Genomic DNA, 16219 nt, shown 5'->3' with positions numbered 1-16219 from the left:
TCTATTTTATTTTCATTTATATGTTTTAGTAAATCAGCCCTTCCTTACACTATCATTTGAAAGATAACTGCTTTTAAACCTTTTAACACAACTTAGCCGCGCAAAATGGATGCAGCACGGCAGATAAAGGACGGCCACTGCATTCAATGATTATATCATCATCTGTCAGCGAGGCGAATATCGGCTGGTAGATGTTTTGCCCTTAAATCAATGCACCCCTAGATCCTGGCTCTGAACTTGCGAGGAATCAATTGTTCTTGTAATGATCATTGTTTTTTTCTTTCTGTTGTGCAACTAATATGTAGTTGCACAACAGAAAGAAAAAAAAAACAGTATGATGGTCTTGGATGCTTGGAAACTCATGAGTATTGGCAAAAAAAGGGAGAACTGGGGAAAATTAGAACCATAGATGTCATTCAGATATCTTGAGGTCAGAGGTCGAGGGAGCCCTGTGAAAATGGCCATGGCAGTTTTTGCCTTGATGAAATTTAGCCCAACTTTGGAGCATTATTGAGGCGGCTTCGTGACAAGCTGACAGGCTTTCACAACATAAAGAGCTTAATAAGGATTTTTATTCTAGGGTTGCTGAGATGAAATTGAGGTGTGGTCAAATCACAATAAAAATAATTAACTGAACATAAGTAAAAACCATCATTGATGTTGAAAACAGTGGCATATGTACTTTGAACTGTACAGAACAATCATTTTAAATTTCTATTTTTCTATATGCTGCACGGCGATTGTGCTTTTTATTTAGGATAGTAATACATTTCCCGAGGGCTGGGTGTAAACAAGTTGAATTTTTATTTTAATTTTAAGACACAAAAGGTCTAACGGCACTTTCATCCAGAGCGTGAAGTCATGAGCCTGCTCTAAGAGGGTGTGACTATTAATTAGGATCAACTGAACTAATGATGGAGACAGACGGGTGATGAGGGTGATGATGGTGATGGTGATGATGCAGCACGTGTCAGCTGACTGAACTGAACTTGGTTGCGTGACCTGAGTTGGGAGGGGGTTGCTCTGTGATGACATTTAACCGGAGACTATGGATTCAACCCTGCTGATGAAACTGTATTTTTGACTTAAGGCGGCACCTTGACGAATGGTGCGCACGCGGCATCGGGTTTAGGCTTTATAAAGCGAGCGCGCACCGGGCAAAGAAGAGAATAAGACCCGCAGAGCATCTCGACTCCAGGACTCGTCCTTGCATCTCTTCTCTCTTCTCGAAGTAAAGAAAAAAAAACCCAAAGCGTTCCGACATGAACAGCCACTGCAACGGAAAGGTCAACGACACCGTGGAGGAGTTCCAGTGCAACAACGGCTTCAGCAACCTCATCATAGACACCATGAAGTCCGCCGTCGTGCACCGCAAGCACGAGACGTCCCGTAAAGAGGCCGAGGACAAGTCCCGCTTACCTGCGCTCGAGGCCGCCTACACGAGCATCCTCCGAGAGCTCGGGGAGGACGCGGACCGGCAGGGGCTGTTGCGCACGCCGCTGCGCGCCGCCAAGGCGATGCAGTTCCTCACCAAGGGCTACCACGAGACCATCGACGGTGAGTCAACAGGTTCATCTCTGTGGGCTTTCCTCTGGGGCACGGGCTCGAGTAATTAGTTAGACATTATTATTATTATTATAGATTAAAAGGGAGAAATCAATGGAACAGTTGGATTGAACTATAGCTGTAGATTGATGTGGTGAAATGTGCATTGGATTGCATTAAACTCTGAGGTGTTTATGATATTTTCGAATGATTTTTACAGCAGAAATAGCCTAATAAAGTAGTTCCTGCTGCACAAATGTGAAGATTTTATGTTTTTTCAGCCTTCTGTGGTAGTCCTACTGTGTACTGTATAATACGTTAATGGGACAGAACAAGACGTGAAGATGACTTCTTAATGGATACTTTTCTCTATTTCCTTACATTTATCAAGTGAATCATCTACTGTAAGTGGACGGTAATTGTTAAAGTGTGCATACTGTTCCCCCCAGACATCTTAAACAACGCCATATTTGATGAAGACCACGATGAGATGGTGATTGTGAAGAACATAGACGTGTTTTCACTGTGTGAGCATCACCTGGTTCCCTTTTTTGGAAAGGTACGGCAATGTGTGTGTGTGTGTGTGTGTGTAATCATCATTCAAATGTGTGCATGTTTTGAAGCGTTTAAGTTGCTTATGTTCAACATCCTTTGCTTTGATTTTGTGACCTGCTTTCAACTGGCTGTCATCTCTCTCCAGGTTCACATCGGGTATATTCCCAACAAAAAAGTGGTGGGACTGAGCAAGCTAGCAAGGTAACACACCCACACAAACACACAAACACACACACATACACACACACACACAGCTGCCACTGAGGCTGTGTGTTTCTGGTGTTAGTGCCGTGTGGCTGCGTTCTTCTGTTATTGCAGCGCATTGATCAGGAGGATTAAGTCTTAAGCCCAGCGGCCATCATCCACTCCCCTCATCTGCACTTACAGACACTAGTCTGAACTCTATCCGCTCTCGAGCCATGAGAAAATCCCTTCGGACCTATGGGAATCATCAGTTATTATCACAGCCTCTCTGTCTGGCTCCTTCTATCTCCCTTTCCTAAAATATCACACCGTCTCTCACCAGAATAACAGTAAAAGAGTCACTGGGTTTTATAGACAAGCTTCTGTTTCTGCGACACATCTGTAGGGTGAGTCATTTACAGATGAAGTCTCTGTACAGTTGGATGGCAAGAGTATAGAGGTCAGGGACTTACACTAGTCTGTGTTTATCAAAAGATGAATCATTATTATGGCTGATCTTGAATCAGTCCTTTTCACTTTGCTTGTGCTGTTTTCTGCAGGATTGTGGAGATCTTCAGTCGGAGGCTTCAAGGTGAGTGACCAAAGAAATTAGACAATACAATATCACACACATATATATATGTATATATATATATACATATATATTTACAGCCTTTCTTCTAGTTTCTCCCATCATTTTAATGGTATCATTATGTTGACAAAATGTGGCATTGTTTTACTTTATGCCAGTTCAAGAGCGTCTGACCAAGCAGATTGCCATGGGAATATCAGAGGCTCTGCAGCCAAAAGGTGTAGCTGTGGTTATTGAGGCAGCGTAAGTACACACACATACACACACACACACACACACACACACACACACACACACACACACACACACACACACACACACACACACACACACACACACACACACACACACACACACACACACACACACACACACACACACATATCAATCGCTGCAGCTGCAAATCTGACATGCCATGCGTGCGCTTGTATGTGTTTCCAGGCACATGTGTATGGTTATGCGCGGTGTCCAGAAGATGAACAGCCGCACAGTGACAAGCACCATGTTGGGAGTTTACCTGGAGGACCCCAAAACCAGAGAGGAGTTCCTGACTCTTTCACAGAAAGCCTAACGAATGTCATCCACTCCCGGGATTCGCACACTGAAAGCGCTAAGAGTCAAAGGGGTTTGTTTCAGTGGTATGTTTTTCAGAAAACATACAAAACCAACCGCAGGAAACATAAAGCTGCGGTTGAAGCAGGATCCAAGCCAACTCTGGAGCTCAACTCAATACACCAACGCCTGACAGGTTTCAGTCCTACTGCAGAAATCCACCACTGTGAACATAAATAGGAAATATAAGACTCACATTCTCGGTGCCTTTGGTAGATTTGTTTGCATCTTACACAGCAAATCTGATGTTTTAACTGTAAAACTTTTTAATGGGATTGTCATTGGTGCTTTTTCAAAGTGGTACTCCTACACCCTTCCTTGCTTTATTATCGTATTTGGATCTGAATAATTTAATGAACTGTGTCATTTATAGATCGATTTTTAAAGTCTTTGTAATATATGACATTTTGAAGATACAAGAGATATTAAGATTATTATATCTGTAGTCCTAAAAGTAGAGTAAATGATGTACTGAATAAGATTTTTGGTTTTATCACTGCATGTATGTTGAAGAATCTTTGCTTCAATCAAATGATTGAGACATTATGAAAGTTGTCAGCTTTACTGTGTATATGCCAATAAAAGATTACAGCCGATGCAAACTTTCAGTGTGTTTGTTTCATTAGAGGTATAATATATATAAAGTATCTTAAAACGGAACTAAACAATGTATAAACTAATACAAAAGTAATACCTCCCTCTCCTCACTTCTGACCTAAAAGAAGTGAGAGGTGGTCTGTGTCTGCAGAGACCCTGCCCTCTACCGCGATACTTTCTACATAGTATACCTTTAATGACATAAATTTGTTCCCACTGGAAAAGTGTGAACATTAAAATGTCCCATACGATAAAAAGTTATATTTCTATGTCTTTTTCATTATAAGGCAGGTTGATGTGCCGTGAAAGTATCAAAACGCTCAATCCACAGAGAAATGCACACAGCCCGTATTCAGAAACTGTGTCTTTAAACGAGCCGCCAGGACTTCCTGTGCGGTTGTGATGTCACAACTACGTACAATATATAAAGGTAGAAAGTGCTGCTATGGTCATTCCCCAGCTGCAGTGACGGTGCAGAGATGCCGAAAGTGTAGATGCGGAAGAAGCTGACCCATCAGAGCAGACTGGCCTCTTATGGGAGAGGGTCTTACAGAGACAGACGCTAAACAGAGTGTTTCAGACAGAGAGTGAATATACATGTATATTAGAAGAAGAAGAATTCCTTTATTAGTGCCGCGAATGGGTAAATTCAATTTTCACTCTATTATTTTTTTCATTTTACACACACACACACACACACACACACACACACACACACACACACACACACACACACACACACACACACACACACACACACACACACACACACACACACACACAATGGAGAGATGTTAGAGCGAGGGAGCTGTCAGTGACCGGCACCCCGAGCAGTTGGGGGTTCGGTGCCTTGCACAACAGCACCTCGGCAGTGCCCAGGAGATGAACTGGCACCTCTCCAGCCACCAGTCCACACAGGGACTCAAACCAGCAACCCTCCGGTTCCCAGCCCAGTCGCCTATGGACTGAGCTACTGCCACCCCATTATTTGAGAGAGCATGTAAACATGTTCTTGAGGAAACCCAAAATACAAGTGAACCTGGAAATTAGCATAATATGGACCTTTACGTAAACCTAAACAATGCTAGCGGTTCTGTGAAGCTGTACTCTCGTATAGAAACTGTATATATAGTATAGTATGTAAACCACTGTTGTAGTATGGACTCAGGACAGAACTATTAAGTTGATCCTAAACATTATCTTTGCATAAGTATCAGGCACCATACAAATGATGAGAATTTAGGGCTGTGGGATTGCATCACCTATATACTGGGATATTATTGATGTCCCTGAATGCACCATAACACAGGAGAACAGGAGCAAAAGGGCAGTAATATAATAAGCAAACTAGAGGAGCCATAATGATTATATTGTGGTTGTCATCACTTGTAACCAAAGCAGATTTTTAAAAACTTTTTTAAAGGTTAGCTCTCAACTGTAGTAGAAAAAACGGACTCATTTGCTACATCCCAACAGTACCTTCTGTATATTACGTGCGTTGGCTGAAGACTGATGCTGTTTTCCTGCTGTGGTACAACAGTATAAATCAATAATGAGACATTAAAACAAGCGTAACCACATGTGGTTGAGAGCCTGAGGGGGAGAAAGGCCTTTAAATATCAAAGGAGGAGCCTGTTGTCATACAACCTGTGAACTCTAACCTTTATCTCTGACAGCAAAGGAGGAGGGGGGGCACACCTGACAGTACAGCATGTAGTTTCCAAATATGATTATGTAAGAGTAACCCAATTATTACAGCCATACAGAACAGATATGGGTATGTTGTGCGTAACAGGCTCAGATTGTACCTTGTATGGCTTCAGGCAATGGTATAAAATAGTCCAGTCAAATGTCCTTCATATTGAATTGTTTAATTCACTGAAAAATGCAACACTTGATATATTACATACAGAAAGCATTTCTGAAAAAGCAAGAATCAAAGCCTATGTACTGAATTTAAAATATACAAAAAAAAAACTCAACTTGAGAAACGGGTGATGACCGGTGGTGTATTTGGATAAAACAGTGCTTCCCTGTGTAGGGCCACTGTAACAGTTCCAGTGGCATTATATGATATTCTGTAATAAGAGGGCAAAGTCACCTCCAAATCTCTCTCTTTCACAAAAGTGGGACAAACAACACAAAAGACAGCTGTATGGTGAGCAGGATATTGTGGAAAGTGACTTAAAAAGTGACAAGATCACAAACATAAACATCAGTCTCACATCTGTTATTCACTCTCTGGTCAGCACACGGTCACACAGATGTCTGTTTGTAGTTCTTGGTGTCCAATACTTTTTTTCCACACATCGCACAGATTCCTGGAGGGAAAAGAAAGCAATTAAAAAATATCATTATAGAGAAAAGCCATATCAGCACACTTTTTGTGTTATTTTAAGCCACAGCACGGTACAGGAAAAACTACGAATAGAGCCTAAAACCCATCAGGCTTTCGGCTCAGTATACCTTTCTTGTATGCACAGCCCTGACAGTAGTGTGATCCGGACTGATGAACTGAGCTCTTACAGATCCTGCAGGTGGCAAAGCCGGTCTTGCTGTATGGGTCAAACCTGAGAGGGAGATGCATTACAGATAAGAGAGACCCCAATATGCAGCACAGGTGGAGGGAAAGAATGAACATGCTAAATGTTAAAGTGCAACAATCAGAGAGTCGGTAGAAACTGCATTTTTGTAGAAAAGACAGAGAAAACGATGTCTTTAGCAGGCTACTCACCTGGCTTTCTTTGAAGTCAGGATCTTGTTTTCATTTAGCTTACGCCCACCACCCTCTGAGTGAAAGGAGCAGAAGGAACCCAATTAAACATCATCATCTGAGGAACACTACAATGTAGCAAATTTGACAATTAAAAGAAAAAGAAATCACAAATAAAAGAGTATTTAATTTAAAAAAAGGAGGAATATCCAGTGTGTCAATCAGCTTGTTCTTGTAAACATAGCAGTTGTTATCATTAGAAGTTTTAAAGCAAACATTGGTTTTTATGAGTATCACATTTAAATCAAATCAAGCTAAAGTATTAAGACACACCTGATATGGTAACCAGAGCTATTTCAAACTGCTGAATACTGGGAGCAAATTTGAGATTGAAGATTGATCACTTTGAAAAACTGCTCAACCACTGTTCTGAATATTGCAACACGGGTGAAATAAACTATTATCTCAAAAATCAAGGTCAGCTTTTATCCTAAGGCAATAAGACTTAGCAACAGTCTGTAGGACACAGGAGCAAAAGACACACTAGTGTTTTCTATCGTTTATTTCAGCTTTAAACTCGCGTGTTCACTGTACTTGTATATACTGTACGTACTCTGTGTGTGATAGTATGACTGTACACTTTGTAGCTGCTGACTGAAGAGTAGCTTGGGCTTTTATGACTGAATCATCCCAAATAAAACAAAGGAAAGGAACGGTGCTGTACAATCCTGATACCTTTGTACAACATAATACTGAAAGACTTCCTCTTTTGAAAACAACAGTACTTAAAAATGCAGTTGATTGAAGGAGTTTCAGTCTTTTCTCTGGATATATCATTACACATTAGATACCATTGAGTACTGTTGGTCAGACAAAACAAGCTTTTTGAAGGGGTCAGTGTCAGTGTTGGACTTGGTTAATTTTTGTTATTACAATTTATAGAGTAAACGGTTAGATAATTGAAACTAATCAACAGTTCTAAGTTAAGGTATACAAATGTATGAGATAAACAAATAATTATCACATCATCGGCCCTTTTTACAATTGTTGATTTGAACCATGTCTCTATGTCTGGAGCACTGTTGCCTCTGTTATGTCAATGTCTTCTTGTTTTTTGTCAATGTCATTAATGTCGTCTATGTGTTTGTAAGCAGCCTACTCTTTTTACCTGCAACCAAATCTACCCTTGGGTACAATAAAAGTTACCTTACCTTACCTTATGGTACAGACAATACTAAGATATTACAATTATCACTATTAACATATTCATATATTTATATATACACATATTTGTGGGGGAAAACACACACACGCACAGACACAATTGAGCTGAAGGATTCAATGTGCCGTCCAAATGTATATATCTGAACTATGAACTATGAACTATGCACAGTAGTAACAGGCAAAGGTTTGTTTACCTGTTGTATTTCTGGCTCCATCTTTCCAGGTGTCAGGTGTGATGACTTTGCCGAGCTTCTTCTCGCCTGAAATAATAAGTAACACACCATTTGTAGTGAAAATAACTTCTTTATGAAAGAAATAAAGTCGAATCAATACAACAATGGCAGTCGTAACAACAGTCACAAAACGTTAGCTTTCCAAAACCTACAGCCTTCGCCAACGACACAAAAACAGGTTAGATTTGAACATATAAAGCATCTAAACGGGGTGATACGTACACTTTTCACACACCATCTTTCCTCTATGTTTATTTAAACCGACGCTTTTCTACAGTTGGTTGAAACGTTAGCGAAATCTTAGCTTGCTCGGCTAATGTTTGTAAACTTCCGGTCATGTCTTCCGTACCACATTTGATTGGTCAAAGAAGTGAGGATCTCGAATTTCATTGGTTGATAGAACCGTCCGTCACAGAAGGTCCCAGTAAAACACCACTGACCTTCTGTGATTGGTCAGTGAGTGGCTTTTGTTTGTAAGGTTACCTACAAAATAATACTTCCTGTTTGCTCGTAATTCTATTTCAAAATAAAAGTCCGCTGAAGGTTAAACCTGAAAGATCCTAAATACAAAGGTCATCCATAATATTTGGTACTTTGAGAGCTAATTAGATATATATCACATATCACAAAAAATTCTACAACTACTTGGTTTACCTCAATACATTTGACAGTGTAGTGGTTATCTTGGGATACATTTCATTAAGGGAATAAGGCTTAAATGAATAGTATCAATCTATAACCTCCAGTGATATGTTTTTGGATATATCTTTATGGAGGATTGAAGTGGTGAAAAACACTATGTTAGTACAGCCCTACAAAGCGTAAGTGCAGTAACTACGAAATCATTAATAACATGATTTCTGCACAATTGTGGGCCTGAAAGTATGGAGGTTAGGATTGATTTGGATAAGTGTTATTAAATGGCAAACTAATAAACCATAATCCATAAACAGTGTGCCACATTTTAATTTGTTGGGACAATAAACAAACTTTAAAAGCATTTTTTACCTTACATTTTTTGTAGTTAGTACACTTTACGCTTTACGATTTGTAGGGCAGAGTAAAGGAGGTGTCTTCTACAGTTTTGCACCATATATATATATATATATATATATATATATTATATAGATTAATAAGCAATATTGAATGTTATTGTGATTTCTGTGGATTAGGAAAATGAAACTATTTGTCATGGCTCTTATATTTGATCTTGTATATATTTCACAACTGTAAATATTAATTTCTGTAAATTCAAATTTGAGTCTTTACTAATATATGTGTAACAAAAATAATTCCCCCCTTTGGATTATTAAAGTATTTCCTATTCTCATTTACACAGACAGAGGGCTCACCGTGAAACCTCACCAGTTCACTAAAACTCAATTATGATGAAAATAGAAAACAAAATTATTACAGGCTCAATTTGTTTTAAATAAATAAATAAATAACAATTTGAATAAAGTGGGGAGAAAAAAGACAAAAGCTTATACATCATTTCAATACCTCTGATAATTGCATTACAAGTACGCCACTGACCCTTCGACGGCATAAACAATAAAGCATGTGTATAACTTTTACGTTTATGGCATAAAATATTATGAATAAAATAAAGTAAAATAAAATTCTCCTGTTATTTTGCATGGGATCTTTGGACTTTTATTGTGAAGTCCAAGCGGAAGTTTGTGTCGCTCCATGTTTACGGAAAACAGGTCATGGATTTAACCTGCTCTGCACGTCTTCAGTAGCTAAATTAACATTTTTAAATGTTTTTATTGGACTTTTGTCTTTTGTTTTAGTCTCTTGTTGTAGATAGTTGCATTGTTCATCATGTGGGACCATGAGATCAGAGCCATGGCCTCCACTCACGCCATCATCGCCGCCTCGGTGTTCATGGCGACCGTGCTACCTGCGGCGCTGGTGCCGGGCTTCTCGGTGTACGGCGCCCACCTGCTGTGGCTCTACTCGGTGTCCGGGGCGGTCACCGCCGTTAGTGTCGCCGTCTTCTGGTTGCTCGGCATCACACCGCCCACCAAGAAGCACACGGTGGGATACAAGGTGATTACTTACATTTATACTTTCATTGTGTCCCAGTGGTGCAAAGTAACGAAGTACATTTACTCCAGTACTGCACGTAAATACACTGTTACTACTTTACTTAATTATAATTGTATTTTATGCTAGTTTAGACTTTTACTCCTCTACATTTATGAGGTAATAGTGTACTTTTTACTTCACTACATATTTGGCAACTTCAGTAACTAGTTTGAACAGATTCAGATTATGAATACAAAATATTATCAACAAATAAAATAGCGTGTTATAGATTCAGATACACACCACAGCAGTATACTGTATAGAGTAATTAAAATAAGCCATACCTTTATCAGCTGCATCATAAATATTCTATTTGATGTTTATAATGTTCATTTATTTCTGCACTTTAAGGGATTTTACTGTCAATTTCGTTGTTCTGGTACAATGACAATTAAGACAAATCAATTCAGTATTTACAATAATCTGTTATAATCCAACACTTTCTTATTCTGAAGAAGACAATTCTACATAAGTACTTTTATTTATTGTACTTTAAGTAGATTTCTGCTTATACCTTTGTACTTTTATTAAAGTAACATTTTGAATGCAGGGCTTTTACTAGTATTTCTTCAGTGTGGTTACTGCAACTTTTATTTAAGTTAAAGCTCCATAGTACTTCTTCCACCCCTGGTTAAAGGTTCATGGACGTACATCTGTGACATCGCATTTTGACATTTTAAAAAGCCATTATGTATCTGAATATTTTTTGTCCACTGAAGTTAACTCTTGAATTTTTCAACAACTAATTTTCACCTTTATAATTTAAAAGATCTTTTAAAAATCAGCATACCAAATTTAAAATTTAATTTAATTTGAACAAGTTTGAATATTTTAGCTGAATTTTAAACGTTGTATTTTTGCATCTGGTACATAGAACTTTAGTTAAATAGTTGCATTTTTAATCTGGATGTGTGAACATTTAAAAAACTAAGTTAAAAAGAAGTTGAATTTTAAGAATTCATAGGCAACAAACTCTGATACATAATTCCAAAGCACAAAAATTCAGTGCTAAAAATTAAATGGCTTTTTAAAATAAAAATTTGACGACATGTTTACTTCCATAAAAGTCCCCTATAATGCTAATTTTCAGGTTCAAACTTCAAATTCTGTTGGTCCACTACAACACGTTTACACGCTTAAATGTTTAGGCATAAACATTATCTCTCTCCGTGTCTCTTCGCAGCTGTCGAGGTTGTTTCGCTCCTGTCTGTACTTCTTCCTGTCGTGCCTGTTCTTCCACTCTGTGGTCGTTCTCTATGGGGCTCCGCTGATTGAGTGAGTAGCTGCTGATGCTCTTGTGCTGCATGTGGGGGTGTCGCAATTTCAATTTTAACTTAAAATTGATTGAATTGAGCTTTCAACTTCAGTCATCAAACTAAAAAGCGGGATCGGCGATTGCCCCAAAATGATTTACGTGTTGTTTAATAGTGTGGTACGTTCCGAAAAGATATGGCAGCCATATCACACTTAAAACCATGAAGACTATCTGTTTAAAGATTGAAAGGGCATAAAACCAACAATGTGCTGATCTTTAAGAATCAAGACCACATAGTTTTACAAAGTTAAGATCGGAAATTGAGTAAAATGTGACCTTAAAAGTCTGATCAAAGTTTGGAGAATCGTGACACCCCTAGCTGTATAGTGTGGAGAGATGTAAAACAGATTTAAAACATACACAGGGTAGTAAAGAAGGACTTGTTTGCTGTTCATTTACAGAGTTAATCACCACAATAGTAAGTCAGGCAACTTGAAATGTATCACCAATAGTAACGGTTAAAAATAAGTGAATAAACGCAGCTTTTACTGAGTATTTTCACACATTGAAATGTTTTTTTCCTGACATGTTTTTGTTTTGGCTAAGTTTTAAACCCTGTATTTATTAATTCCTAAAAATGACTGTTTGCTTTGCCTTTGCTGTATCGACTCAGGTTCTGTTTGTGTCACTAAACCTCTGTTGTGCTAGACACGGCCGTCGGCGTCACCCTGAGTGTTTAATCTCTCATCTGTGTTTCAGATTCGCCTTGGAGACATTCTCCCTAGCTGTGCTGCTGACCTCTCTAACCACCCTGAGGTGTCTCTGTGTCCTCGGCCCTAACGTCCAGGCCTGGATACGAGTGTTCAGCCGGCACGGGTTAGCCTCAAATATGCTTTTCTTTTTTCCCCTGCTCCCTGTCCTTCTGTCGAGTGTTTCATGTGCTCATCATGTGTCTCCAATATACTAACTGTTGTTGCTTTGCTCTGTCTCTGTCTGCAGAGCTATGTCTGTGTGGGACACCGGCCTCCAGATTACAGTGGCCTGCACAGTAGTAGGAGCCTGGGTGGGAGCCTTTCCTATACCTCTGGACTGGGACAGGCCTTGGCAGGTCAGCACACAGTAGAAATCCTCTTAACTAATGCACATGCTGAATCTTTATCCTCCTATTGGGCCTCATGCAAGAACAATCCTATCCAATCTTATGTAAATCTCGTAAAGTGTCGGATTCGTCAAACTCTCTTAGGGCGCACTCACACTGTCCGTCTGTACCGTGCCCCGTGCTTTAGGGTACCTGTCCTCCAGGCCCGTTTGTACTCACACTACTTGGGCCTTGCGCAAATGCTTCTTGCCTGCCTATACGTCATCACGCCGTAACACGTCATACGCAGTGATTGACGTCATCGCGATGCGTCGCTTTGTTTACAATTGTTTCCATAGACCTCTGAGTTTTTGTGCGTCTTGTCGACTGTTTTTGAATCTTTTCATCGACCAAATCTGCAGTAAACACTCCACCTCCACATCACACCAACATGAACCTTTCACCGCCATTGTTTTAAATGTCTGTGCATGGTCCCTCCTTCTTTTTTTCTATGTCCGAACAGGCGCACATAAAATGACGTCAGAACCGCCGTAGGCCTCGTGCTTGAACACGTGCGCACGCTTGTGCTATTACGTGCAAATGCGCTTTACAAAAGCCCACCTCTCCCAAACGGTCCGTGGCCGGCAACCGTACTGCAGGTAGGCGCGGTACGGTTGCACTCACACTGGTCAAATGAACTAGACTTTACCCGTGAAACCTGTTTGGGCACGGTACGGATGGACAGTGTGAGTGCGCCCTTAATTGCACAACTTTATCGTATATTTTATTGTTTCAGCTTGATTTGTGCTTCCTGCTGGTTATGAGGAAGTGTAATATTGTTAATGTTGTTGTTGTTAATAATCGTTGCCCCTAAAACTGCCATGTAAGGCTTCCTGTTCCTCTCCGTTTGTGGGAAAGTTTCATTCACAAAAAAAGTAGAAAACTTTCACAGAAAAAATCTTAATACATTTACAACAATGTGACATGCATACAAAATAATGTACGACTGCATTTACTATCACCACTGACACGACAACCACATAATAAGTGGCAATTTTTAAATTTAACAGGAGAGGAAAGCAGAAAAAAATCTATTTATCTCACAGAATTTTTTGTAATTTCAATTTTTTTTTGCTGGTGAACTACTGGACAATTATAGCTCTTCATGCCTCCAAAATTATTCACATAAAACAAGCTGACATGTGTTTAATTACACTGGTCATATCCCTTAGACAGATGCAAATTTTACAAGTAGACAGAGCTTTTAAGCGGTCAAGTCTTATACGTTCAGACCTACAATTTTCCTTTGTTGAACCCAGTTTTTATTTTTACATTGAACAATATAAAATACAATCTCCACAAGTCTGAAATAGCAAAGCACTAACCATTAAATCATTCTCTTAATTTACCTAATTCAATTTTACAAAAGGAAAAAGATTGTAATTGCAAAGGGAGTTCTGGGCGAAGGAAATGCAAATTAGAGGTAGATAGCGGTAATTGGAGTCTAAATGACGTTGCTGTACTGCTGTTTCTTCCCTCTTTAAATTAACAGAACATTACAAGCAGAGACATTGTGGTGAAAAAAGGATGAATTTATCTGTTCGTTCATATCATCTCGATCTATCAGTGCAACCATCAGACTGAATTGTCTCGCATTTTGTAGGTTTGGCCTGTTTCCTGCAGTCTGGGTGCTATGATCGGCTTCTTGACCGGGCTTGTGGCAGCTCCCGTGTGGATCCACTATCATCGCAAACAGCTCACATATAAGTGCAAGTGATGGACAGACACATGCGTTTCTGTGATTGTGACCAACAAGGGTATTCCTGCTGTATAACTACGACTGATTATTTATTGGGAACATTCACTCAGTTTGCTGCCTGCTGGAAAGATGATTTTGTATAAAAAGGAAAAAAAAAACAAGACGGTATGTCTTGTTTTTTTTTTATGTATGTATGTTTAATGTTCCTGAAGTTTTTTAATTGAATAAAAAATTGCTTCTTTGATTAAAAAATGTGGAGTTTATAACGGAAACGTCCTCAACATTAGTGATGTGAATGAATAATCTATAAATACTTGAACCTGTAGGTGGCGCTGTTGAATCACCGTGTGTGTGTGTGTGTGTGTGTGTGTGTGTGTGTGTGTGTGTGTGTGTGTGTGTGTGTGTGTGTGTGTGTGTGTGTGTGTGTGTGTGTGTGTGTGTGTGTGTGTGTGTGTGTGTGTGTGTGTGTGTGTGTGTGTGTGTGTGTGTGTGTGTGTGTGTGTGTGTGTGTGTGTGTGTGTGTGTGTGTGTGTGTGTGTGTGTGTGTGTGTGTGTGTGAAATCAAGCCTCGCACTAATTTGCAAAGTAATACAGAGTAATGATTGTTGCGGTTGGGTGGTCATTTATCAAGAGTCATGAGGGGAAGTTAGAAAGTTAAAGACATAGTGTAAACTCACTGCAGAGTCACTGCACACACACACACACACACACACGGACGCCTGTTCTGCACCTGAGAGCTGACTACTGATAAATACTGTTCTTTTTTAAACAGCTATTAATCTTGCTCCAACTCCGTTTCGACACCCTCCTCCCTCTCCAGCTCGTTCTCATTCCAGCTTTTCACATCCCCAGGCAACCATACTGATTCACTTTCATTTAAGGGACATTCATTTCCCTCCTTCGCCCACACCTCTTGTTCTCCATCGTAGCCTAGTAACCGCAATGAAACTTACATTTTCTGCATGGCGGCGTCAGCTTGTGAAGTCAATTGCAGACAGTGTAGACATTTGTAATATAGTACAACTTAATTATGTGGGAGAAGAAGAAACTACATTAGAGTCATCTTTGCGGTGTGGGTGGGATCGGTGGACAGTTTTTAGAACAGAGTCAGGGGCAGAGGTGTCCGTTCGCCCTGCGTTTGAACTCTTACATAAGGTAGTTGCCAAGGAAAGACGGGAAAAAATAGCCTGAGGGGAAAGTGCAATTTGAAAAACCCCATAAGGAGAGAGCAAAGCCTTTAAGTACCCTGCATACACTTTTGACACCAATCAGAACACCTTTTTCATGCCTCAGTCTCTCCATCCATCTGTCTGATGAAATTCAATTTGACCTCATGCTGTCACCTCGATTACCCTTGTTCACTTTCCTATTCTCCACCTCCTGATGCGTTACCCGTGGAGAGCAAATACAGCAGGCAAGTAGGTACATTTGGTGAGCAAAGGGTGTGATCTAATCGATTTCACCTCCAACCTCCTTCGAATGGGGAAAGCTACAATGATTCGTATGTGTCACCACATCTGGTGATTGTTGCTTAGTGTCTCATTTTGAAAGCGTAAAATCCAAAAGTCTTTCCCATGTTTGTCGTGAAATGAATATTCCTAGTGCCTAAATGACCCCTCCCACCTGACAACAAGAACAAAACACTGTCTCTCTTAATTAAATAACCATGCTACTAGTGAGTGTAGAGTGTATGAACATTTAAAATACATAAACACACAAATAATTCTGAATAAATTAGATAAAGACAAAATACTTAAAGGTCTCATATTGTAAACAATT

General features: G+C 39.6%; 3 protein-coding genes across 3 annotated transcripts; 2 read left to right on the top strand and 1 right to left on the bottom strand.

The window, feature by feature from the left end:
• Nucleotides 1–1262: 1262 nt before the first annotated feature.
• gch2 (GTP cyclohydrolase 2) lies at nucleotides 1263–3898 on the top strand (the record flags this gene model as incomplete). The annotated part of the gene is made up of 6 exons (XM_083932165.1): nucleotides 1263–1557; nucleotides 1995–2104; nucleotides 2246–2301; nucleotides 2844–2875; nucleotides 3034–3118; nucleotides 3317–3898. The coding sequence occupies 6 exons, from the start codon at nucleotides 1263–1265 to the stop codon at nucleotides 3444–3446; spliced, it is 708 nt and encodes a 235-aa protein (XP_083788291.1). The 3' UTR covers nucleotides 3447–3898.
• Nucleotides 3899–5936: 2038 nt separating this feature from the next.
• cript (cysteine-rich PDZ-binding protein) lies at nucleotides 5937–8565 on the bottom strand. Its single transcript, XM_083933258.1, has 5 exons — nucleotides 8477–8565; nucleotides 8216–8281; nucleotides 6819–6873; nucleotides 6551–6654; nucleotides 5937–6405 (listed from the first exon to the last, which is right to left on the bottom strand). Exons 1-5 carry the CDS (start codon nucleotides 8490–8492, stop codon nucleotides 6341–6343), a joined length of 306 nt encoding a protein of 101 aa, XP_083789384.1. The 5' UTR covers nucleotides 8493–8565; the 3' UTR covers nucleotides 5937–6340.
• Nucleotides 8566–9960: 1395 nt separating this feature from the next.
• On the top strand, nucleotides 9961–14640 carry pigf (phosphatidylinositol glycan anchor biosynthesis, class F). The gene is made up of 5 exons (XM_083932922.1): nucleotides 9961–10309; nucleotides 11532–11623; nucleotides 12363–12479; nucleotides 12603–12711; nucleotides 14345–14640. Exons 1-5 carry the CDS (start codon nucleotides 10082–10084, stop codon nucleotides 14456–14458), a joined length of 660 nt encoding a protein of 219 aa, XP_083789048.1. The 5' UTR covers nucleotides 9961–10081; the 3' UTR covers nucleotides 14459–14640.
• The last annotated feature ends 1579 nt before the right edge of the window (nucleotides 14641–16219 follow it).

The sequence above is a fragment of the Echiichthys vipera genome, assembly GCF_963691815.1.
Source record: "Echiichthys vipera genome assembly, chromosome: 18".
Classification (NCBI taxonomy): domain Eukaryota; kingdom Metazoa; phylum Chordata; class Actinopteri; order Perciformes; family Trachinidae; genus Echiichthys; species Echiichthys vipera.
Note: the sequence above shows the minus strand (reverse complement) of the source record. Positions and strands in the feature narration are given on the sequence as shown.